The 26558-nt window shown below is 38.6% G+C and overlaps 1 protein-coding gene across 1 annotated transcript; it reads left to right on the top strand.

The window, feature by feature from the left end:
* On the top strand, positions 1-26226 carry VIRMA (vir like m6A methyltransferase associated). The gene is made up of 24 exons (XM_075085409.1): positions 1-108; positions 2690-2805; positions 3046-3132; positions 3523-3571; positions 4188-4356; positions 5093-5215; positions 5759-6046; positions 6698-7850; positions 8766-9257; positions 10047-10201; positions 11645-11727; positions 12188-12281; positions 12393-12937; positions 13524-13759; positions 14497-14749; positions 15931-16148; positions 17392-17524; positions 18120-18272; positions 20168-20328; positions 20583-20679; positions 21723-21889; positions 22054-22385; positions 23262-23405; positions 23868-26226. The coding sequence occupies exons 1-24, from the start codon at positions 46-48 to the stop codon at positions 24023-24025; spliced, it is 5469 nt and encodes a 1822-aa protein (XP_074941510.1). The 5' UTR covers positions 1-45; the 3' UTR covers positions 24026-26226.
* Positions 26227-26558: the final 332 nt, after the last annotated feature.

Below are 26558 nucleotides of genomic sequence, written 5' to 3'. Positions count from 1 at the left end.
GCTCGCCGCGCCGCCCGGAAGCCCTTCCCCCTCGGCCGAGCCAAGATGGCGGTGGACACCGCGACTGAGCTCCTGTTTTTAGACACGTTCAAGCACCAGAGCGCGGAGGTGAGGCAAGGCGGGGAGTGGCGGGGCTGCCGCTTGCCTCGCATCCCTTCTTCTCAGTTACCGCCGGGGCCTCCCTGGGCGGCGGTGGCGGCAGCTGCGGGACGGGGGCAGGCCCCGGCGGCTGTGGCCATCGCCTCAGGGCGGGGTGCGAGCCCGCCCCGGCCGGGTGCCCTCCGGAGCCTTGCTCGTAAGGTAGAGGCCCGTACCTGTCCGCTTGAGGGGTGCCTAATGCTTCTCTGCAGCCAGTGAGGATGGGTGTTTGTGTGCATGCGAGGCGCTGCCTTAGATCTATGCAGCCTGCACGCATCGTGAGCAAAAGGACTATTTCAGGCTTCCTTTGACGGTGGGAGTTCGTATAAATATTCCACCTTGAGGCTGTTGGGATCCTGAGTATCCTCGAAGCTGCTTGTGTTGCAGCAGGTTTGCTCAGGGCTCTGTGTTCTTCAGGGCGGAAGAAGGGGACCACGAGCGGGAAAACATAAAATGTAATGTAACCTGAGAAAGATGGTGTGCTCCTAGACAGGTGTCAGGGAAAAAAAATGAAGCATTTTGAGCTGATGCTGCAATTAAAAACAAACGCGAAGCTATTCTGGAGCCCTTTCTAGCTGCCAGGATCAGGGGGACCCACATGTATTTTTAATTTTAGTGTTTAAGACCGTACTGGGCAGGAAATGCTAGCCACTGCTGTTCCCCTGGATAGGAAGCACTAGCCACTCCTCTTCCCCTCCTGGACAGTACGTTCTCTTACTAAAGGTTTTTAATTGTGTATAATGTTTTCTGGTGCTTTCATTGTTGCCAGTGACATTTTCCAAATCTGAACTATATTGAATTTTCATCAAACAAATGTATTTTACATGTTGCAGGAAAGCCTTCTTTATGTTATAGAAATTCTTCAGCTAAATGTAATGTGAGTCTTGCCTTGGAGCTTGTAGTTCTTGAAAAGTACTGCTGAGTTTTCTAATAAAATTATTTGGCTTAGCTATGCAGTTTAACATGTACAGCAGCTCTGATGTAGGGTTTTTTTTTTAATGTTTTGGAGGGAAGGTGGAATGGATCCACTTGCCATTCTGATGATGTTGAGGTATGGCTGTCAGGGCATAATCTCTTACCATTTAAGCAGGAATTTGCCTTTCTTTGTGCAGTGCTGCTGGGGATGCAGCCTCCTCAGCAGCAGCCCTTCCTCCAGAAGTCTGAGTACATGACACATGTACCTCTTTTAAAGGTGAAGCAAAGAGCTCCCACCGCACATCATTCCTCACAGGCTACAGTCACCTCAATCCTGCAAATAAAGCTATGCTCCTGTTGTGGTGGGGTTCCTTTCGTTCTACCATCCTGCTTGTAATATGTCAGCCCTTAGGGTGACATGTTGTGTTTGTGTGCTAAAGGATGTACGCATAGATTTCTTATTAAATGACAGTAGTATGTGCCCAAAAGCCCACACTTAAATATTCTTTTTAAAACTTTACTTGCTTTGTTTATTAGTTTTCTAAAAATCTTAGTATTTTGTTGCCTTATGGTGGTAATTTAGGGGTTTATTTTGCTTTCTGATTATGTTGAAAGTTATATGACTTTTGACTGCAGATCAGTTTGGTTTTTAATCTTAATTTTTTAGCTATGTTGGTAGACACTTAGATCAGTTGTTTTTTTTTGTGTTGTGGTGTGGTTTTTTTGGTTGTTTTTTTTTTTCTAGTGCAGTCTCTGCTAATCCAATTTAGTAAATGGAAACATTCAGCAAGAAATGTGACTCTGAGCTTCTGTTCAAGAAAGTATTTATATGCTTACAGTTGGACATGTAGTTGATCCATGTTTACTATTTTGTAAGTGCATGTATGATAGAGATGATGTATAAATTTAATAAGACAGTATAATGAATCTAGCGACAGGAGACTTTCAGCATTAATTTGGTGGCTGCTATGTGGGAAGTCACTGTGACTATGATTAATTCCTAGTTTGCTCAAACATCTTTTAGGAGTGCTGAAGCATAACGTTTCTTTATACTTGCTATTTCTGTGTGGTAAACAGAAATGCTCTCTGCAGAAGGTTTTTAGGTGTTGTTGCAGAATTGGAGGAATAAGCATCATACAGCATTTTTGTACTGGTCTAGTAAAACAGATTTACAGTATCATAATTTCTAATATTATGTTTGAAATAGAAGGTTTGCTAATGTTTAAAATTAAAACACTTTTTCTTTTTTCTTTAATTATAAAATTAATGTTTTATTAAAAGGGACCGTATACGCAGTCTTCAATAATTTAAGTTCCAGTTTTTACCTTTAACAACATACCTTCTGTTAGAAAAAAAACCTGTTACTGTTTAAAAAATTCTCACAAATAAAGGGAATAAATTTTGTAAATAAACCAGTAATGCTTTCTATTAAAAAGTGTTAAGTATATGAAAGGTGCCAGAAGATGATAATAAACCCCCCTTTTCTTTCTAAGTGTTTCACAGTGTTTAGCATTTTACAGAATTGAATTTTGTAATTATTAGGATTGCAACCTTAATTTGGTTAATAAAGAATATGAGTACGTTATGTTGTTTGCATTTTACATTTCTTAGACTTCCTTCATTCTTTGTTTTGTAGCAAAGTACCAATATAGATGTGGTTCGTTTTCCATGCGTGGTCTACATAAATGAAGTACGTGTCATTCCTCCAGGAGTGAGAGCTCACACAAGTTTGCCTGACAATAGGGCTTATGGGTAAGTGAAAGATTCTCCATATCTGATTAGGAGCCCCTTCCTGTTGTTTTTTCTTGAACTTGTGTATCTCAATAGAACTGCCTCTATAAAAAGGTAAAATGCATTTGTGTGTCTGCTGAACTTGTAATTATTTTGGAATTATTTACACAGTGTAATTTAAAGGTGTTTTTCCCTTGTTAGTCCTACTTACTCTGATAAGGAGCTTGAGCGATTTAATTTTTATTTTTATTCTGTTTCCAGAGAGACATCCCCACATACGTTTCAACTAGACTTGTTTTTCAACAATGTCAGCAAGCCAAGTGCCCCTGTTTTTGATAGGCTGGGGAGGTAAGTACTTTCAAGATTAGTGTGGGACTTCATTTTCTTCCTGAGAATATTTTAGTGCAGAAAATGCACAACAGAATATCTGTGTCTCCCGTGACTTTCATGTTTGGTCTGGTTTTTGCTAGTTTGCATTCTTGTGCTTTTCTTCCAGTCTGTGGGAGGACAGAGGTTCATGCTTAAAAGAAAAAAAGTTTCTGTTATTTTTAAACTTGCAGAGCTCATAGATATTAATTAAAAATATTGTGTAGAAATAAGTGATTTTGCACTTTCGCTTTTAAGAGCATGTATTTATTCAGTGTTTTATTATTGGCTTGTGTTAAGCACTGCTGTGTTTCATTTCTGTAAACATGCTTTATACTAATGGAAAAATAACTTTGTAATTTTATTTAACAGCCTTGAATATGATGAAAACACTTCAATTATTTTTAGACCCAATGCAAAGGTAATGCAATGTGATTTAAACCTCCTTTTCTACATGTCTGTCATTTAAATATAAAGGTGGTTTTGTGCGGTGTGTTACACAATAAATGCTTTACACAGTGCTAAGATCTTATTCTAAAACCTGCCTGTACTAAAGATACTCATTACTTTAGAGTCTGCATCTGTAATGGTCTGAGTTGTAGAAGATTTGGTTGCTTGACAATTCCTATGGAGACTAACAGCAGAACTATCCACTACTTATGAGCAAAGATGAATCAGAATGTTGTGGCTGCAGGCCACAGCTAAGCATGTCATTTTCGGTTCTGTTTGGGTTTATTTCATTCAGATTAGTGTTTATGTGACTCATGGTAATAGTTTTTTTTTATTAGTAGTAGGCTGTAGTAGATTAGGCAATATATTGGAAGGAATTTAATGCTTTTAGAGAAAGATTACTTGTTGTAATGACTGATATATTTAAAGTCTTCTCAGTTTTCAAAATGTAGGGTAAAGAGATACTCTAACGTTCAGTAGTTCTTTCTTGCTTTTATGCCATTGCTGATACAGTGATATTAAAATAAAATAACTTTTCTGAAGGTCTCGTGTTGTTTTTAAGTGCTTTTTCTTTTTAACAAAAACAGGTCAACACGGATGGATTGGTTCTAAGAGGGTGGTACAACTGTCTGACTTTGGCAATATATGGCTCAGTTGACAGGGTAATAAGTCATGAGAGAGAGTCACCTCCTCCACCCCCACCTCCACCACCACCTCCCCAGCAACAGCCTGGCTTGAAGAGAAACCCGAAACACGGTAAGCCTTATGAGAAGACATAGATCTCGTTGTTTTTTTTTTTTTAATCAACATTATAGTATTCCATCTTGAAAAAAAACCACTAGTTATTTTACATTTTAGATATCAGTGACTTCATTTTTCTAGCATTCTGCCTTTGTCCTTTAGTTTTGTATTTTCTTTTAGATTTATATTGAATGGTTCTAAGCAGATTCTTGTCTAGTGCTTTTTTGAGAGTGGGTTCCTTATACTGGTATTAGAGTGGCCTTGAATGGAACCCATGAGCAAGTTTCTGCTTCAGTTTTGGTTTTAGATTTAAAATTAGAACTGTCGTGTCCAAGGTACAGCTGTTGGGCTGCAGAATTTTAAATACTCTGTGTGGTAAAAAACAGTTGTAAACTGTAAAAAACAGTTGATTAAAGTGTAAACTTGTTTTTTTAAAGTAACTCAGATATTGGTAGAGTTACAGTATCGTGTCAAAGCCAAAAATAGCAATTACCCATGTTAATTTTAACCCAGTATTATATTAAAAAGCATCAATAGTGTTAATAAGCTTGCTTATTGATGTAGTTCTTGTTTACATCAAAAGTTACTTTAGAAAACTGCCTCGTATACTGTAGATGCAGAATATGGATCAAACAACAGCTGGGAAATGAAGGTGTTCCCTAGTCAAAAGCAGCACTGAAAAACTAAAACGTCCTGCTTCTATTCCTGTGATTCCATTAAATGCAAGTTTTTATTTTCACAATAAATATAGTTGATGGAGAGAAAGAAGACCAGTTCAATGGCAGCCCTCCAAGACCACAACCTAGGGGACCAAGGACACCTCCAGGCCCTCCTCCTCCTGATGATGATGAGGATGAACCTATGCCAGTGTCAGGTAGAATGAGAACAGATTCTGTTTTATCTGCTACACATCGCTGCTTAGCTTGGAGGAGGCAGAATTTTGTGTTCCTGCCCAGTGTGAAGTTTCCTGTCTGCTGTGGCTCCTGCTGGACAGATTCAGTTTTAGGAAAGGGATTTGAAAGAAAATCTGTTTGATATGTTAAATCTATCAATTTAAAAGTTAGTAGATTTGAGAATATCAGCTGTTGACCAATACACTGCTTGAACATGCTGCTCATATTTTATGTAAACGTTCTCATGACTCAGGTATTCATTGGCCTTCTCTTCCATCCCTCTGCAGCATCTGCCGAGTTCTCTGGTCTCCTCCTGGGTTAAAAGTGCCAAGAACTCTACATATTTCTTTATAGTCTTACTGAAATAAGTGATTGTTGCTTGTGTTCAGTCAAATCACCTGAAGATTTTCTTCAAGATGCTTTTTTTGTATCTCCACTATGCATAATGCAAAATTCTAAAACGTTTTTGAGCATTGGATTTCAGAGAAGTACTCTTGTTTCTTAAACTTTGTATATATTTTTAGTTGTTGGGGAAAAAGAAGATGATGTGGACCATAGGGAGGATTACTTTGAGCCCATCTCTCCTGATCGAACATCCATTCATCAAGAGAGCCAGTATTCTGATGATGGAGAAGTGGAGGAAGATCAACCAGAAGAAGGAGATGATGATGATGATGTGGATGTTGAGGAGGAGGATGACGATGATGATGATGACGATGGGCATACAGTAGAGAGTATTGCTGACGAGGAAGAGGAAGAAGAGGAGGAAGATGAAGATGAAGAAGAGGGTGAAGAGGAGGAGGAGGGTGAAGGTAAGTGAAGTTGTAAAAAGTTAAGGAAGAGAAATCAGGTTTATGAAATTTTGATAGCACTACCATTCTGATGAGTAGGTGTGAAAAGAACTGGATCTTTTTCCTTTGATCAGTGCACCGTTGCCTGACTTACTTATGGTTCTGCCATCTCTCAAGAACAGTGTTTTGCTGTGGAGCGTTTATGCCTTTATAGTAAATCTTCCTGTTACTTTCTATAAATAGAGGAAAATAGGTACAGCTTTTATAGGTGAGAATGAGCATTTGATCTTGTTATTTGTTTCGTTTAAAAATGTAGGAAAGCGGTGAAAGAAATTACATCTTAATTAAAAATCAGGAAAAGTTGTGTATGTAGTAATGTCAGTAGTCATCTTCTTATATTGAAGTTCCCACCCATGCCTGTGCACTCTAGTGAAACTTTTTGCTTTATACATTCTTTAAAATGTCTCCATTATTGCATAAAATAATCTGTCAACTGGGGCTTTCACTTGTACCTGGAGAGAGAAAGCTTTCTCTATGCTAGCATATGATTGTTCTCTAACCATTAATATTTGTATAAATAAATTATTACTTTTTTATTTTGAGCAGATTCTCAGCAGTTATGAACTGGTTATTCATTGCTGATTTTATTTCATAACTGAATCTTCTTTTTAGGAGATGATGGATATGAGCAGATTTCAAGTGATGAAGATGGAATTGCTGATCTGGAACGTGAAACGTTTAAGTATCCAAGCTTTGATATTGAATATACTCCCGAGGATCTGGCATCTGTGCCTCCTGTGACATATGAACCTTTTGAAAGGGAGCTTGGACCTCTTTTGTACTTCAATTGCCCTTACAAGACTGTATTTGAAAACGAAGTTGGTAAAATAAAGGACCAAGACCCTGAAAAAGAAAATTCAGGGGCAGTGGAAGCCTCAGTTAAATTAACTGAACTGTTGGAATTATACCAAGAGGAAAGGGGTGCAAAGTGGGTCACTGCATTAGAAGAAGTTCCAAGTTTAATAGTAAAAGGATTGAGCTACCTGCAGGTGAAAGACACAAAGCAAGACTATATTACCCAGCTGGTAGACTGGACCCTGCAAGCTTTAAACCTTCAGGTAGCTCTCAAACAGCCCATTGCTTTGAATGTCCGACAACTGAAGGCTGGGACAAAATTGGTGTCGTCGTTAGGAGAATGTGGGACTCAAGGAATAACAGCACTCTTGCAGGCAGGAGTTATTAATGTGTTATTTGAACTGTTGTTTGCAGATCATGTGTCATCCTCCCTTAAACTTAATGCTTTTAAAGCTCTGGATAGTGTTATTAGTATGACTGAGGGAATGGAAATGTTTCTAAGGGGTGGTGTAGATGTACATGAAAAAAGTGGTTATCAGAAACTCCTGGAACTCATACTGTTAGATCAGACTGTGAGAGTAGTTACTGCTGGTTCTGCAATTCTCCAGAAATGTCACTTCTATGAGATTCTGTCAGATATTAAAAAGGTGGTTGATCAGTTAGCAGAGAACACTCCTTCTCTTCCTAATCACACGGAGCCAGAACAGGACCAGGACTTGGCAGGACTTGAAAGAACGAACCAAGAATATGAGAATGATGTGGAGGCTCCTATGGACATGGACCATCTTTTGGAGTCTTCTAACATAAGCGAAGGAGAGATGGAAAAACTTGTTAGTCTTCTTGAAGAAATCTTCCATTTGATGGAAACTGCTCCTCATACAATGATTCAACCGCCTGTGAAATCTTTCCCAACCATGGCACGCATTACAGGCCCGCCAGAAAGGGATGATCCTTACCCTGTCCTGTTTAGGTACGGCAGCTGCAAGCTCACTTACTCGAGTGTATTTCTGTCAGGTTGATATAGGGTTGGTTTTGTTGTTTTTTTTTTTTTTTTTTTAAGGATGACCTTGCTGTCTTAATGCTTTTCTAGATGTTTCTCTTTGTACTTTATTGGAGGATTCTTTACAGGTCCATATTTGAAAACTGTTATAGATCTAGAGTGTTTTCCCCTTGTTGTCTTGGAACATGTCTGTGCATATAGATAAAACAAGTCTGGAATACCTCTGTCTATGCTGAGCTGGTGGGGATATAAGCCAGCCATGGTTAGGAGTCGTGCAGTGGTGTCAGAGTAGCTCACTGTTTTACAGCACAGGCAGAGGAGTCGAGGCCTGCCTGCCTTCAGCCATTTAAAGGATCCCATGGGTTATTTCTCTGTTAGCAATTTTCTGTCTAGAAAGTATTTCTCTAAATGCTAACAGGTTTCTTTGATAGTAGTGGTGTAGGTCATGGCTGAATATAAGTATCTACATGCAAAGAGTCTTCAAATCACCTCTTACATGTGCTAAGAAATCAATCATTATAGCATATTTGAAACATTTCATGCATGATTGATGATTCAGATACAGCAAATTTAATAAAATATAAAGCGTTATTTTATTTGTAGGTAAGGTGAGGGGTTTTTTGTTTTTGTTTTTTTCTTTTGAGGTCAGAACTTTGTATTTAGGGATTTATTTCCTGTAAATATTACAGCAATTATGTTTTGCAAGATTTGAATATTGTACTACTTCATAATTAGTTATTATTTCTCATAGTCCACAGAGCGATAAGTCCTGAAGCTAGGAGGCATGTAATTTTATAGAGTGGTATTATGCAGTGTTGGCAAATGATTGTAACGTTACTGATTACTTCCCTGTTTTGTGTTTGTTTCTTTTTTTCCAACCCCCAGATATCTTCATAGTCACCATTTCTTGGAATGCATTACTTTGCTACTGTCTATTCCAGTGACAGGTGCACATCCAGGTGTGCTTCAAGCTATACGAGATATATTGCGCTTCCTGGCACAGTCACAGAAGGGTCTTCTTTTCTTTATTTCCGAGTATGAAGCAACAAACTTGTTGATCAGAGCACTTTGCCAGTTTTCTGATCCGGATCAAGAGGAAGGTCTCCAGTCAGATGGTGCCAATGAGGATACTTTTGCCCTGTGGCTCCTGCATTCAACACAGACGTTACAGTGCATTTCAGAATTGTTCTGCCACTTCCAGCGGTGCACAGCCAGTGAGGAGACTGACCACTCGGATCTGCTGGGAACACTTCACAACCTTTACTTGATTACCTTTAACCCGGTGGGAAGATCTGCTGTGGCTCATGTATTCAGTCTGGAGAAAAATCTCCAAAGTCTTATTACTTTAATGGAGTACTATTCCAAAGAAGCTTTAGGGTAATTTAAGCATTATTTATATTCTTGAGATTTTTACATTTTACAAGTATTGTATGTTTTATAAATAATTCAGTAAATCTAAAATATTTTTTTCTTTTAAATCATGATCTTTTTGTTTAAAAACAAAATAAAACAACTTTTTAAGTAGAAGAAAGTAATAGAAAAATCAGGCCTGTCATCTGTGATCAAGTACTTAATGCCCAGAATCTGTGTAGGTCATTGTCAAAGGTGTTGTGACATAGGTCAGACTTTTGGCTATGTGAAAAAAAATCAGTAAGTAGGCAGTTCTCATTCAAGCATAAAATTTGACTGTGAAATGAGCAAAATATTTGAGTGGGGAAATGGCACTGGACACTTTTCTGGTGTAGGACTCTCTCAGTTCTGCAAGTTCTTATAATGTTAGAAACAGTCATCATTTCCTCTGGACAGGCATTTTACTACTTCAGCTAGCAGTGCTTTTAAAGCAAGATTTGTAAAAACAGACAAAGTAATGGAAAAATCTGTTTGCTACTTGACTCCAGTCAGTGGTTTCAGCTCTCATCTTTTGTGGATGCTGAAATAAATGTGAAGTAAATGTGAAAAAAACCTTTAAGTTTTCAAAAAGCATAGGAGAACATTTTTTGGCATTTGGGTTTTTGGTTTTGTTTGCTTTTTTTTTTGTTAACTATATGGGGCAAGTATTGGTGATGGTAAAAGTTCTGAAGGTAGGTTTTTAGGGATCAGAGAATGAAAATCTAACAAAACCCAGTTGCATTAGTTGAGATCTAAAGAAAATCCTTCTTGTTCCAGAGACTCAAAGTCTAAGAAGTCAGTTGCTTATAATTATGCCTGCATCCTTGTTTTGCTGGTGGTTCAGTCTTCCAGTGATGTCCAAATGCTGGAACAGCACTCAGTGCCTTTGCTGAAGCTCTGTAAGGCAGATGAAAATAACACGAAATTGCAAGGTACAGTATGTGCCATTATCCGCTGAATATTTTGAATGTGTAGAAGAAACATTTTACATGTGAGTAATTGGTGCTTCAGAATCATCTGGTTTGGATAATGTATATAATGAAATTCCTTTTCCAGCTCTGTCTGATTAGTTGAGTCACTGAGATAATGTGTAATTTTTTTTTGTTAATGAGAGTTAAATAGGAAATTCTTTACAGTTAAATTATTTTTCAAGTAATATTGGCTACCATAACTTCTGGATAATTACAGGAAGTTTGAAATTATTTCTGTGTTGAAAATAGAGCAAATTTTAGTAAAAATGGACTAAACTAGTTGGTGAGCTGATTGTTACTTTTGTTGTTTCCTTTAGTGATGTAGCCTTTTAGGGTCTGTGTATACTAATAAATAATCCTGGGACTGTTCTCTGGCACTTAGGCCAGCTGGCATGGAATAGTCCTTGTTACCCTATTACTAAATCTTTTGAACTCCAAACTGCATCTCAGGGTGTTCCCTGGCTTGTTTTGACTGACAGATGAGGCCCAGGTCATTTGGAATGGAGCCGATGGTCACAAGCCTGCTGAGGACTATTCTGACAACTGAATGTTGAAGCACTGGTGTCCAGAGTTGTGCTCTGCACTGCTTAACTGACTCGTGTAGACATACCAATAATTTCTTCCAAAACTTAAAAGCACTTAAAGAAATCAGAATTCTTCAAAATTTTAGTTTAATTCCCTGCTCTGCCATGCTTTTCTTTCTTTTCTCCTCAGCTGATCATCAGACAGTTTCATGAGAAACGGGGCTAGTTTATTAAACCAAATAATGAAATCAGTCTGGGAAGAGTTGTCAATTCATATCCAGTTGACCTTTGAACCTTCACATTCTTTCAAATATTTTCAGGAACAATGGGTTTTAAAACTTTAAATCTCTTGTCCCAAAAAATTATGACTTCCAGGTTATTCTGGACTAAGAGAGACCCTGTTAATCTATAAGGACTTCCAGAGGGAATATGTGTTACTCGTGCAGAGATTGGCTCCATTTGGGCATTTAATAGGAGTTTTATATTCACTTTGTAATAACCAGTTATGTACATTACGGGGAACGTGCTTTGGTCCTTGCTCTTCATGGCTTTTTCTTTAGCTGACAGTGGGACCCTTAGTGTCTTTTATAAAATACGTTTAATTGCAAATAATACAAGTAATAAGATGAAAATTATCTGAGTGCTCAGGTTGACTTGAGCTGAACTTTGTCCATGTAAGTGAGGTGTGTTGACTGTTCTGAAGTCTTATTTTTGTTGATGCTTTTCAGCTGGCTACAGCTGCAATGTGTGCCTTGCAAATTTCACACTTGGACTTAGTACCTGTTATGTAAATTAAGTATGTTTTTATTGCAAGAATCTTATGTTCATAAATGCACATAAATATTACTTGTTTAACTCTTCTTTTTTTTCTCCCCTCCAGAGCTGAGCAAGTGGCTTGAACCTTTGAAAAATCTTAGATTTGAAATAAATTGTATTCCAAATCTCATTGAATATATCAAACAGGTTAGTAAAATACAGCTAGATGCTATCTTTTTAGTTGTGCTCTATGAGCTTAGACCTTTTTGTAGTTTGGTATCTTATCTTAGGTGTGTATTAACGTATGGTATTTAAAAATATACACTATTATAAAAAATAGAAGTTTTTGTTAAAGCTTATGATCTAGGCCAATTCTTACTCTCAGTTATATTTATTGAAACAAAGTCTAAGGTAACTATGTGATGCAGAGATCCAACCTTTTAAATCTTTTAGCATACCATAAAACCACAACACAAACGTTGACCCTCCCTTTTTTTGCTTCCACATTATTTGTGACTGCTTTCCAAAAGGTGGAATAATTGAACTTAAATTTTGCAGAATGCTTAGAGTAACTAAATACAGAATCTGAATGCTAAGCTAGTGATATACTTGTTGTAAAGTTCTTCCTTGCAATACAGGTTTTTTTTTTTTGTTTTGTTTTTTTAAGAACATTGACAGTTTGATGACCCCAGATGGAGTTGGTCTTCCCACTGCACTTCGTGTTCTTTGTCATGTTGCATGTCCACCGCCTCTGGTAGAAGGTATGGTTGATATATTTGTATGGCTTAACATAGAAATCTTAGGTTTCTGAGTCTTCTACTTAAACATGTCTCAAGTTAGACATACAGAAATGTTATTTCTTTTCCGTACAGGTCAACAGAAAGACCTTAAATGGAATCTTGCAGTTATTCAGCTCTTTTCTTCTGAGGGAATGGACACCTTCATTCGGGTATTACAGAAGCTGAACAGTGTACTTATTCAGCCTTGGCGACTCCATGTCAACATGGGCACCACACTTCACAGAGTTACTACTATTTCTATGGCCCGCTGTACACTTACTCTACTTAAAACAATGCTAACAGAACTGCTGAGGGGTGGATCTTTTGAATTCAAAGACATGCGTGTTCCATCAGCACTTGTTTCTTTACACATGCTCCTGTGTTCTATTCCTCTCTCAGGCCGCTTAGATAGCGATGAACAAAAAATTCAGAATGACATTGTTGATATCTTACTGACTTTTACACAAGGTGTTAATGAAAAGCTTACCATTTCGGAAGAAACTTTGGCGAACAATACTTGGTCTTTAATGCTGAAGGAAGTTCTCTCTTCAATTTTGAGAATTCCTGAAGGCTTTTTCTCTGGACTTATACTGCTTTCAGAACTGTTGCCTCTTCCCCTGCCCATGCAGACGACTCAGGTATAATTCAGATTTACTTAGTTTTTAAAGAATTGTAATTATGTATAACTCTTAGATCGTTTTCATAGCTGCAGAAAAAAACAGATATGTGAAAGGATGAATTGAAAGTTTCTGTGAAGCACGTGTTCCTGTATCTTCAAAGAATCTACATCTTTTTCACCAGAAACAAAATTGTTCTTATTTGGTACATCTTGTTAAATTAGCGATCTTATGTTGTTCTTTTGTCCCTTGTGAAATTATCTAGACTCCCATTCTATTACTTAAATGATTAGCTATGAAGCCTTTGGATTTAACCCTGAATGCCAAACTCTCAGTGTATTAAGGCTCTCCTTTCTTTTGGCATGGATCTTGAATTTGTGATCTTTCATAAGTAAGCATAAAAGGTGTGTGGCAACCCATGCTCCTGAAGGCACACCTAGTTTGCTGCAATTGTGCCCTGTCATTCAGTGATAATAATGAAAATGGCATTGCATGTTTTTGATGAGGATAGTATTAGTACTTAGTCTTTGTTTATACCTTGTGGTAGAATTCAGGTTTTATGATACAAGTTGAAAGGAAAAAACCTCCTGTTCTTCTGTTCCTGCAGGTAATTGAACCACATGATATTTCAGTGGCACTCAACACCAGGAAGCTGTGGAGTATGCATCTTCATGTTCAAGCCAAACTGATACAAGAGATAGTTCGATCTTTCTCTGGTTCATCGTGCCAGCCTATTCAGCATATGTTGAGACGTATTTGTGTTCAGTTGTGTGACTTGGCTTCACCTACTGCTCTTCTTATCATGAGGACTGTATTGGATCTGATTGTAGAAGACCTACAGAGGTATCTTTGTTTTCCATTGCAAATATTTCTTTAATGGACTGTTAAACTCACCTTGGTTCTGTACAGTAGATTTAGCAGGAGGAAAATACCTTCAGAAATATTACTTATTCATTATGAACTGAACCAATTCTCAGACAAGTACTATATACTCTGTCCTGATAATGCTTAGCATTGCCAAGGAACCGTGTCATACTTTTAAGTTTTGATGTAGACAGTTTCACACTCTGTTTATGGGAAGCATTTTAGGAAGGTTTTCTTCAGGTTGTCCCTTATGTTGTATGTGAATTTCTTCTAAAGGGCCTATCTGATATAAATAACAAAAGTAGGCCAGTAAAGGTTGCTATACTGATATTTGCGTGCTAACAGGAAACTGTGTAGATGTTTGTAAGCTGGAGGAAGTTGAATGCTACCATTTCAGAGGGTTTTGAAACAATGAGTACTGTTTATTTAAAAGCATGATTATTCACGTAGCAGTAGATACTGTTTGTGTAAACGCATATCAATATACAATTAGGTGCCCTATAGTATGTTAAATGCATAGTAGACTAATTAATTTATTATGGAACCAGAAGTCATTTGGTGAAGTCAAGGAGTTTTTGAAAAGTAAGTTAAACTGTAAGTTTAAGTACAGGTGCTTTTTCAAAAATGCAGAGTTATATGACTCCTGTAGTGGTGGTTTTCATAGTTTTTAAGATCACTTCAAAACAGCTTTTCAAAGCAGATTGATATCCTTTCAGCAACACAGAAGATAAAGAGAAACAGTACACTGGACAGACCACTCGACTGCTTGCCTTATTGGATGCCCTGGCTTCACACAAAGCTTGTAAATTGGCTATTTTGCATCTTATCAATGGAACTACTAAAGGTGATGAAAAGTATGCAGAGGTTTTCCAGGAGCTATTGGCTTTAATGCGATCAGCTGGGGACAATGTCACTCATCAACAGAGCGCTGAATATGTAACTTCCCTTTTGCAGTCCCTCTGCGATCAGGTATTTTCTATATTTAATGCATAACGCGTGTTGATAATTGTGGGAGACAAATTAAATGAGGCTATTTCTTAGGTGTCTATTTTTTTCCAAAATAATAAAAAAAAAATCAACATTGTTAAAACACAAAAAGAAAAAAATGTGTATGGTTGGCTGCTTTGACAGACTTGCTGTCTTGTTGCTCTTGAGTGTAGATTCTTTCATTTTATGATACCTTTTTTACATTATGTGCACTATTCTGGTAGCTCATTAGAGACCAAAAACTGAACGCGGTAAGATTGGCTATCGCCTCAGCTCAAAGAGGGATATAATTTCTCCCTGTGGGAAGGTTTTTGGAACATGGGCCACTGGCAGAATTTGAGTTCTCACTATGCAGTTTTCACCTAGTTGAGTAAATATGTATCTCTGTTGTCTAGCTGAAACTCTTAAAAATGTATTCCAAATACAAAGATATATATGATATGCTGCTACCATAGACCTACACCATTAAAAAAAAGCATGTTACTAGAGCAAAGTAAGAAATGTTATCTGAAAACTGATTCATAGACTAGCCCCTGTAGTTTTAGTAGTGTGCATAGATTTGCATGTCATTATTTGTGTTACTAGTTGCATGTATTGATTTGCTTTAGTGCTTACCCATTTATGCAAAAGACATTTGGGCGTTGTTGGTCAGTAGAGATCAGTCAGGAATTTGCATGTAAACAAGAGCTCTTTGCCCACGCAAATTCATTGTGAAAGTCAGTCTTGTTTTATTTTATGCAAAACATGGAGAGGGTGTTAGATCTTAAACTTCTTATGGTCTAACAGGTGTCTGCAGCCTCTTAATTTTGATGAATGTTTTGAGATTAAGGGGCACTGTGACTACCTCGGCAAGAAACTGTGTGCAAGTAGAAGATATTATCCACTGACTGTTTGGCTTTTGGTTGTGGCTCTGCTATTGATTTTCACCCTTTGAAGCTTTTATGTTTTTAAGGGTTACACGCCATGATTGATTTTTAACAGAACCAATTTTAAAAAGGTACACTGGATTAATGGTTTACTGGTCAGTAACAACTGTGAAATACTGGAAAATGATAAAAGGGTAGTGAAAGAACCTAGTGTTTCTGACTTAATGTATGATTTATCTTATTGATGGTATACAGAATGCATTTTTTTACTATGTGTATAATAATAACTTTTTGTAGGATATTGCACTCATTTTACCAAGTTCAGCAGAAGGCTCAGTGTCTGAATTGGAGCAGCTTTCAAACTCCTTACCAAGCAAAGAGCTGATGCCCTTAATTTGTGACTCTCTGATGGAAACGTTAACTAATTCTGAGAGCAGTTACAGTTGTCTGCTGACATGTATCCGAACAATGATGTTCCTTACAGAGCATGACTATGGCTTCTATCACTTAAAGAGGTATGGTATTTTAAGGTATCTCTGACAGCTTAAAATGAATGAAAAACTTCTGCAATGTGAAATAATTTCCTACTCATCTAGTAGGAAATGTGGAGGGTATGCTACCTGAACTTTCTTTTCTCTTTGGGGCTTCCATGTTTTACTCAGTATTTTGCTCTTCCTTCACTTGAGATTTTACCTCTGAATCAGTCCTGCAGTATGCACAAAGGAGCACTTTCTTTCAAGAAAGAAACAAAGGATTGAAAAAAGGTTTGTACCCTCCATTTCCCCGCTCTGGAGGATTAGAATGAGATCTAGTGCTCATATCCTTCCCTTCTGAGTCACTCGGTAGTTAGAGACTGGGGACATCTGGGACGTTGGAGAGCTGTCTGTCATTCCCTCTGTTTTGAGGGGATTCAGTTTGAACTTCACCAGGGTGTTCTGACCTCCAAGCAATCAGGGCATTTTGAAATGAGGAGATAGATATATTTTTAACTACTTTTATTGACTCCTCTCCCTTTTGAACAGAATAGAGACATGAATTGGACAGTATTGTGTTGTTTTGACACTTAATTCCTTGTCCTGTCTTTGGACCTGTTTCTGTCCACTGAAGGTGAGGTGCAGAGAGGCAGGAAAGTTGTAAGGTTCCCAAAGACAAAAAGGTAGTACCTGGAGCCTTGTCAATAAAAGGTTGTTCAAAACACTCTTCTAAGCAGTGCTACAGAACTGTGCTGCTCAGACTGCAGGAAGCTATACAACCCGCAGATGAAAAATAAGTAGGTTAAAGATGCTGTTGTTTCTATGATCCCATATGTCTAGCTGTTAGCTTCAAGGTACAGCCTTGCTATTTCTGTGTCGATTACCTTCCTGGTTAGTTCCTGCAGTTAGGCACCGTGGGATGCAGTGAAATTGTGACAGCAAGCTTCATATGTACAGCCCTTGCGCAAGCAAAATTTCTTCTGTCCTATCCCGTTTCTCCCAAAGATGAAAATGTAATTTCCTGGAGGTTGTAGAGGTACTGCTGCAGTACGTGTAGCTGTATATGTGCAGTCTGAAATACCTGCAGACAGCACTGGTGAAAGCAACAGTTTAGTACAGAGAAAATAGTGAAGCTCCAGCTTTGTAACCAAAACTCAACCTGATAATTATAAAATTTACCAAATTTATTTTGCATATATGTTGTTTTCTTGCAACAAGTTACAGTGGAATGGTCACAATGTAGGCACTAATAAAGTATTTTCTCTCTTTTTCGTTATAAAAACAGCTCTCTAAGAAAACACAGCAGTGCTCTGTACACGGTATTAAAACGAGTAATAACTAGTTTTAGCAAAGACACAGGTGAACTGGCCTCTTCTTTTTTGGATTTTATGCGACAGATTCTAAACTCTGATACGCTGGTAAGTGAGTGTTTTGAATACTTAGACAAACTCAACTTAGTTTCCTTGAGACCTGCAGCGTGAGAAATCTTCAGGAACAATTATTTCAGAAAGCAGCTGACTACGCAGATTGCCGCATGAGGCTTTTCCATCAGTAGTGTTAGTGCCATCTTTAGTTTTTAATGACATTTGTGAAAGCTGGGCAGAATACATGTTTAATAAACGAGGGGTTTTAGTAGGAGGAATGGCATATTAATTCCTATTGATTTCTTAAGTGAATACCATGCTGTTGCTTCCAGGTTTTAGATTCATGGTATTCTGTTAAGAGAGTTGCTGTGTTGATATGTAGTATCGAAAGAAATTGAAAATACTTGTTAATTCTGTGATGCAAACCTCAGCTTATATAGGAAAGGATTGCATTCATCTTGATGCAGCATCTAAACTTGCCTATTGAAGTGTACTTCAATAAAGTATTTAGCATAACGTTTTTAAATCAAGAGACTACTATTGTTTTGCTAGATTTGCTCTAACGTGCATTTGAATTCTAAGGGCTTTGCAGTCCAGAAGTATATTGAGTATTTAAGTATACTTACTTCCCACTTGTCAAATATTTCAGGGATGTTGTGGAGATGATGGAAGCCTTATGGAAGCAGATGGATCTCATCCAGGCAGAACACTAGGTCTAACTACTGCAGAGTTAAAACATCTACTGCAGAACAAAGAAGAAACGCCAGAGAGCCTGCTGCTTGATCTGGAGAAACATGTTATGGTAAAAGAATTTAAATAAGCAAGTTGATGTTGCGGTCTTGTACCTGAACGTGCTTTTAAAAAAGTATAGACTGTCCCTCCTTGGTGAGAAGGGTGCGCAATTCTGTGGCGTACCTTGCGGAATTGGTAATAGCTGTTGCCATTATTTTAATACTGATGTCCAAAATCACCTATTCTGACTTTATTGTTTGTATTGTGGTAATAGTAAGAAGTTTCAGGTAGGGTTGGGATCCCCTTGTGCTGAGAGTATTCGCACACCAGAAGAGCATAGGCAGTTAATTGTGTGATGAAAAGCAGTGAGTGCATACAACAGAGCACAGTGGATAGTGGTGAGCAGATTGTTAATGTAATAAGCAACAGGAACCGCTGCTTAGCAGTGGCTTGGTGTTACTGGTGACCAGTAACCAGTGGAATACCCAGGAGTCAATAGTGGGGCTGATACTGTTGGAGGTTTTCATCAGAGACCTGAATGATCAATAATTTATGGCTGACAGTAAGCTGGGGGAGTGACTAATGTGGCAAAGAGCAAAGCCTCAATCCGGAGGGACCTCAATAAACTTTTCAGGATTGATTTAGCAGAAAGCTTGTGTGGATTGTTAGGAAGGACACAAAGTTCTGCAGTGAGAGCAGGATAACCCTGTACCTTGATGCGGCTGGGCTGAAAAGGGCTGCGTGGTTCTGGTGGATGTTAGTTTGAACATGGGCCAACAGCGCATGGTCACTACAAACAAGGCAGACTGTGTTCTAAGCTATCCTGGAAGGAGGATGGTCAGCAAATCAAGCAGCCTTACTGCCTCCCTCCATTGGATGTTGGTGAGCTCTCATGTGGAGTGTTGCCTTCACCTTTGGCCAGCTTTGCCCTCTCACCAGTTCTAGAGACATCTAGGGAAACTGAAGAGGGTTCTACCAAGGTGGTCAGGGACCTAGAGGACATGTGCTATAGAAAACAGCAGGAGGAAGCTGGGCTTGTTTAGCCTGGTGAAGAGCGCTAAGAAGCTATCTCAGAGCAGCTTAGAGCTGTTTCAGGGATAGTTACGAAGGCGGTGGAATCAAACTCCCTTTGATAATTCCAGATGATAAAACAAGGGGCATTGGTCCCAGATTGTGGGTTCAGAGGTTCAGGTTGACATTAGCGCGGTGGGGGTGGGGAAATTACTGTGAGAGAAGTGCAGCACTGGAGCAGGTTGCTCAGAGTAGCTATGCGCTCTCTGTCACTGGGGCTTTTTCAGAGGTGGCTAGATAAAGTTATGGCTGACCTGACTTGGCTTTGATGATAGTCCTGCTTCAAGCAGGGGGTGATTGGACTAGAGAACTTGGAGAAGTCGGTGCACCCAATGCTTCTGTGATTCTAATTGCAAACTTAACTCTAATATTTAAATCTAACCCTACATAATTGATGGCAGCCGTGCAGTAGATGGTTAATTTAGAGGAGTCCCTAAAACAGCTGCTCCACAGCCTGTTGGTTGCAAATGGCTTTCCAGTGCTATGCTCCCTCCTGTCCCTTCCCTAGCTGCCTGCATCTGTGGTAAAAGATTAAAAGCCACAACTGCGCTGAAGGAGAAATAGCAGATATTTAAAATGTTGGACTGCTCTAGCAGAGAGCTTGTTAGCTGAAACCTGGGATGATGCCTTCTTTGGGACTATGGGACTATGTTATGGAGGTTATTGCATCAACTGGAAATGGAGACTAGAATGTGCGTGGTTTGTTTTATAGCATACTGAGAAGCTCTCTGCTGTTGTTTGTGTCCTTGGGTGTCTTGGTTTCACTACTAGTGGATGAATAGACTGTTCTGTGTAGTGCCCCCACCCCTTCTTTTTTTTTAAATTTAACTAACAGAAGCATATTTCCTTCTCTGCGGAGGGGAAAAAGTTCTGACTTGTGCCGTGTTGACTTAGGATCGTTCTAAGGAAGATGATGGCCTTGAATCCTTGCTGGACAACATCATTGGAGTGAGGCAGATGTTGGAATCGGCAGGTGATTCTTGTCCGCTGAGTGACCAAGATGTAGAGCCTATTCTTTCTGCACCAGACTCTCTTCAGAATTTGTTTAACAACAGGTAAAATGGTTAAGTGTGTGATCATACTACCTGTGATTTACTTAAGAAAATGCAATGATTTATGCATGAGTATATTATGAAGAGGAGCTAAGCAGCACTGTTGTCACTACTACCTACTAGGCCCAGTGTATTCAATTTCAAGCAAGTATCAAGGGTAAGGCAATAGCATTCACCTCAGGTTCTGTAATGCTGCGTACACTTGCAGTTGGTTGTAGTTCATAATCAAGTAGGCATTTGACATTGTTTTATTGCAGGACTACCTACGTGTTGGCAGATGTGATGGATGACCAGCTGAAGTCCATGTGGTTCTCACCCTTTCAGGCTGAAGAAATAGACACTGATCTGGATATGGTAAAGAGCTTCATTAACATGACCGAAGTGGATTTAAAAATGGGGGTGAAGCTGAGCTAGTAGCATCAGAAATTCATGTAGTCAAAACGGTTTGTTTTCCTGAGCTCACCCTTGTAAATTGACCCAGATACAGGGGTTGGTATTTGTTAAAGTCTGTTACCAAATACCTTCAGGTTCACTCAGAAGCAGCCACAAAATTGGCACCTTCTGCAGTGCTCTAATGCAGAAGTAATCTCCTTTAGAGGAACAGTTGTTGTGTCAGTCCTAACCTGCTTTTGTCTACGTTTAACACAAACTGCTGAAAAGCCGCAGCAGTGATGCAATGTGGTTTATTTTCTTTTCCTTGCTTCTCTTCTGTCATAGCAGTAATATCCAAAGAGCCTGATAGCTGCCTTTTTTTTTTATAAAAAACCTTCGCTCTGATGTGACGTAAGTGGAAAAGATGGCAGTAGTAAATTAAACTACTTGCACAAAAGCTTTTCACAGTATTTGATACTTGATTTTTATAATCCAAGCTTTAAAAGTGATTTTGAAAAATATACAATAACTTTTTTTTTTAACTAAGCAGTTGGCAGTGTCTTAACTTCTTACATGAGAAATAATCACTTTCTGTTGAATTAATTGCCTTCATTCTTTTATAGTTTTACTCTTTTAAAATTTACATGCAAAGGTACTTGTGTTTTAATTTTTTAAGCAAAACCAAACCTGTTGATTCCTATATGGAAGCAGCATTAATAAATTTATAGGACTGTAGCTTAAGCAAAAGAGTGCCTCACTGTAGGTTAGTTAGTGGCAGGACAGGTGTTCATACTTTAAATACTCGACTTTGTTGAGATTCAGAAGCTACAGCTCTGCTGCTTTTTTGTTTTGTTACTGCTGCTTTTTGTTTTGAGCCACACTGCTGCATTAAAAGGTAGAGGATGGAGCTCTTTTGCTCTAGCAGAATGACCCTAGCTGAATCTCATCCATCCTGGTGAAGCCTGTCTTTTTTCTTCAGAGGAGCTAGTAAAGATTGTTGTGATAAAGCTAAACTATCATTGCAGGTAAAAGTTGACTTAATTGAACTGTCAGAGAAGGGCTGCAGTGACTTTGACTTGCAAGCTGAACTGGAGAGGTCATTTTTGTCAGAACCATCATCTCCTGGCCGTACAAAAACCACAAAAGGGTTCAAACTGGGCAAGCACAAGCATGAGACCTTCATAACTTCCAGGTAAGATGAGTTTAATGAGTGAGCAGTTAGTGTGTTCGGCACTGTTTTGTGTATTCTCGGAATGTCAGACACTTTCAAATTGCATCTCCGATATGGAGAATGCCTGACCTTCGGCATGAACATGTTCTTACGTTAACTAAATAAATCATGTTTTGTCATGACAGTGGAAAATCTGAATACATAGAGCCTGCAAAGAGAGCTCATGTTGTGCCACCACCAAGAGGAAGAGGCAGGGGAGGATTTGGACAAGGAATTCGACCGCATGATATCTTCCGTCAGAGGAAACAGAATACGAGCAGGCCACCCTCCATGCACGTGGATGATTTTGTCGCTGCAGAGAGCAAAGAAGTGGTTGCTCCAGATGGGATACCGCCAGCCAAAAGGCCACCAAAAGTGTCACAGAAGATTTCTTCACGTGGTGGGTTCTCAGGGAATCGTGGCGGACGAGGAGCTTTTCACAGTCAGAACAGGTTCTTTACACCACCTGCTTCAAAAGGTATGTGGTCTCCTGTGTTAGAATTGAAGTAAATGAATGATAAAAATGCTTCAGTAATACTAATGCAATTTACTAGCAATTAATCATCCCTGGTGTGAGATGCCCCTGAAGCAGTGTTGTTGAAATAAGTTGCTTGGCACTAGAAGGGGTTCTCTCTCGAGCAGAATTTGAACCAAGGCTGCCGAGTTCCTGTGTTGCCTCTCTCCCCCTCTCTGTTACAAAATGAGTTAGCTTTTTTCTTTTAGCAACTGTTGGAGTGCTTCAGAGATGCAGTCAGAAAAATAAAAAGCCCTGTCTACCATTTGTGATGTGGTAGTTCCTGAAATCAAACATCACAATATATCTCTGGGTTTACATGAGGCTTTTGAATAAAAGGATGGAAGAGCTTGACAGGAATAAGATGCAATTTTCAGTGAATCTAGAGAGTCTAGCTCTACAGAGTGTTAAGTTTCTCTCATACATAGACAAGGTTGCACTCCCTTCCCTTCAACTCTGTAATTAGGGCAAGTTGTCCTTGCAAAGTAGAAACAGAAAATACTTCCATTTAATAAAGTTGTAAATACTAGGATTTATTTTACAACGAAAACTTAGAGTATAGGAGTCTACCTTAATGCACTAGGTAATGTAATTTTTTTTAAAAAAACTTGAGTTCATGTCTGGAAAACAGATATTTTCCCCTGATTCTGTGTATAATACAGTAACTTGTAGCTTTTGAGTTAGAGTACTGAGGGTATGTTGATGCAGAGTAGCTTTATCTATTTGAATTATGCAAATACTATGTTTACCACCCTGAGTATTGTGAAAATTGAAAGGGGGGGGGGGGGGGAAAAAGTGATGTTCGCTCAACAGCGTGTGGGTTTTTCTCTCCCTGTCCAGGAAATTACAGTCGTCGTGAAGGTGCTCGAGGCTCAAGCTGGAGTGCACAGAGTACACCCAGGGGAACCTACAATGACAGTAGAGGTGGTCAAAGCAATTTTAACAGGGGTCCACTGCCACCATTGAGACCATTAAGTTCCGCAGGTACATGGTATTCATATGGGCATCGAACCGTAGAAAATTCCTTGAATTTCATTTTCGCTTTACAAATGAAACCATGCAAGGATGCTGCAGACACCTTGAAATTCAGCAAATGTTTTAAGCATATATGAACAGTTGTCACTGAGACTGTGTCAAATACATGCTTTCGTACGAACTGCCCTGTAATCCATAAAACTTGCTGAATTGAACACTCGATCGCAGAATCTTAAGTTTGCATTCAGATTTTTGCAATTCAGTTGTCTTCGTACCTACACGGTAATTATAGAGCAAATCAAAGCAAAAAATGCTTGCCTAAGAGAAAAGTGAGAATTAAAAGGAGAAAACAGACCCCGTTTGTGTCTCATCTTGTTTTTGTTTCTTATGCTTTCACAGCAGCTACTCCGCCTAGGGCTTTTTTTTTTTTTTTTTTTTTTTCCAACTGAGTATACTTTTCTTTGCTTTAAGGCTACCGACCGAGTCCTCGCGATCGTGCTTCCAGAGGCCGGGGAGGAATTGGACCGTCTTGGACAAGTGCTAATAGTAGTAGCAGTGGTGGCTCAAGAGGAAAGTTTGTTAGTGGAGGCAGTGGAAGAGGTCGACATGTACGTTCCTTCACACGATAAAATGAGGCCTCATGGGACAGCCCAACCATGTGGACTTCTGTGAAGATGACAAAGAAAGTGGCGGCACTAAAGGACCAATTCAGAGTTACTGGTATCTGGAGGACACCAAGAGAATATTTTTGTCTGAAGAAAAGTTTTTGTTTGATACAAGACTTGAAATTTCAATAAAATTCAAGACTTTTTGTGTACAATTGTAAATTTTTTGTTCCTTTTGAAAGAATGTTTCAATTTTTTTTGTGGACTTCAGTAGACAATACTCAGTAAAGAACCTCTTTGAGTTAAGACTTGAAGGACGTGTAAAATGTTCATTGTGCCAAAAGAGAGGTACAGGTGTTTTGTGTGTGATTTATTTACTGCAAGAAAATGAAAAAAAAAAAAAAAAAAATTATGTAAGGCAATTTTAGTTTTTTCTCTCAGGTTTAGAGCTATTAGCCCTTTTTTTTTAGCCAGTCTGAGTTATTAATGAATGAGGTCTGTCTGAGAGCAGTTGAAGTAGCAGGTGATAGAAGATTGACTGAAATGAATTAACCTGTGAAAGAATACAAATATAAATGTAATTTATGTAGGTTTTTGTTGTACATCTTTGGTAATGTGATTAGACACTTAAATAAGATCCCACACCTGTTAAAATGACTAGAAAATCTGTCATTGCCTTCAGGGAGAATAAGATCACGTTCTAGCATTTACTTTGTAACTCCAGCTCATGCGTTGGGAGCGCAGGAGTCATTGGAGAACACGAGTATGCTTTGAAGTTAAAAGGCGAGGTACCTGTACCCTGGGAGAGCCTGGAGTTAATGAGTTGCCTGCCTCTCTGCTGGCTCACGTGGGTGAGGAGAGGGTGTAGAGACAGATGTAGAAATGGAACACCTACACAGTGAAGCAGTAATACTAAACCTTCCCTTTGCATAAATGGTTTGGATTTTTGTTTCTGTAATTAGACTGAGATACAGTGCAAAAAGAAAGCATTCATAAGGAAATGTTACCACTAGAGTCACCTCTAAATTTATTTTCATATTAAATTCAGTGATCGAAGAAAGCTTTTTACATGTTTGCATTCCTTTGGGCTCCAAGGGACTTCGTGGAATTAACCAATTCTCAATAACCTTTTATTGCGTTTTTGGATGGGGTGAGGAGTGGTAGCTTTTTCTAAAGGCCGCATACAACTTTTACAAATGAGGTCCGCTATCAGACTCAGCTGAGCTCATTTTTCACTTATGCTTTGGTCTCTTGACATTATGAAAGTGCTATAAAGGGGTCTTCATCTACTTAAAGAAGGCCCAGTCGTAACATTCTTGTTTTATGTATTCTTAACTTACTTTGGTCAGCTCGTCTGCCTAGAATCGTAAACTTTAAGACCTTATTTTAAGTGTTTCTGAAGTATGATAATGCTTTAAATTGATATTTTTTTAAGCTTTATGCTGCCTGGCTAAATCAAGGAACAACAGAAGGCCCCTTTATGTGTACTTTCTCTGTGTGGAGACCCTGGGGCAGCGTCCCACTGGTCTGAGAGGTGATGAGTTTGCACAAAGTCAATTGACATAACCTGTGAAAGTGGTGAACTTCTTTTAATTGACTGGGTGCAGTTAAAGGGAGTGGTATCGGTTCATAAAGGTACGCGTTTTAATGTTGTCAAAAATAACACGAACAAAAATTTGCATTGGAAGCCAAACAACTTTCTGAATGGTAAAATAAGAGGGAGATGTAATTTTACTAATAATGCAGTTGTAATGAGTAAAATGGGTAGAGCTCTCACAGCCATTACAGGTATTAATGCTATTTTTTTAAGGAGCACTGCATAAATATTTTTAAAGCTGAATAGCTCCTTTAGACCATGTGTTTAAGGTTGGTTTATTTTTTTAAAAACTTTACTGTGTTGGAAACTAGCAGGGATATGAACGATTTGTTTTCTGTCAGGGAATTTGAAATGAAAAGTAAAGTGTCGAGCATGGAATAATATATAAATATTCAGTACTGGTTCTTGAAAGTTTAAAATATACGGCATGTCACACTAGTTGTTTTCAAACTAGGAGGAAATAAAGGGTTGGTTAAATTGTTTGATGTATGCAAGCTCTGTAAATTTAGTTAAGCTTGAAAAAGTATATGTTTTGTTGTTTTTTGTTTTTTTTTTTTTAAATTACTTTAGTTCTGTGACCCTTCAATGCAAAGTGGTTCCCTTCTTGGATAAATTCAACTTGAAATAATGCTGTTTAAAACTTGGAGTTATTTGGTCTGAGCTTTTAAACTGGATGCCTACCATAAGTAAATGACACATTAAGTATTAAATTTTGCTGCTTATACGCTGCCCAAAAAGAAACTTTCAAGGTTGGTTTCCTGACTGGAGCAGCAGAACACTGGGAGTGTTTGTGTATGGGATAAGGATGAGACAAGTTGTGTGCCCTTTTTGTTTACTTCCAAAATCTTCAGCAGCTACGCGGTCTTTAGTATTGCATGCTGGCTGAAGGCCAGATGCAGATGGATAGGTCTAAGAGGATGAACAGGTTATCTACAAGCTCTGTGCTGCTCTCTGTACTCG

The sequence above is a fragment of the Phalacrocorax aristotelis genome, chromosome 2, assembly GCF_949628215.1.
Source record: "Phalacrocorax aristotelis chromosome 2, bGulAri2.1, whole genome shotgun sequence".
In the NCBI taxonomy this organism is placed as follows: domain Eukaryota; kingdom Metazoa; phylum Chordata; class Aves; order Suliformes; family Phalacrocoracidae; genus Phalacrocorax; species Phalacrocorax aristotelis.
Note: the sequence above shows the minus strand (reverse complement) of the source record. Positions and strands in the feature narration are given on the sequence as shown.

Excerpts from the sequence above, each read along its gene's own strand:
- VIRMA (XM_075085409.1), top strand. The coding sequence starts at position 46 with ATGGCGGTGGACACCGCGACTGAGCTCCTGTTTTTAGACACGTTCAAG. Across the intron at positions 3,133-3,522 it reads GTTTTTGATAGGCTGGGGAG|CCTTGAATATGATGAAAACA; the intron begins GTAAGTACTTTC and ends TTTATTTAACAG. Across the intron at positions 3,572-4,187 it reads TTTTTAGACCCAATGCAAAG|GTCAACACGGATGGATTGGT; the intron begins GTAATGCAATGT and ends TAACAAAAACAG.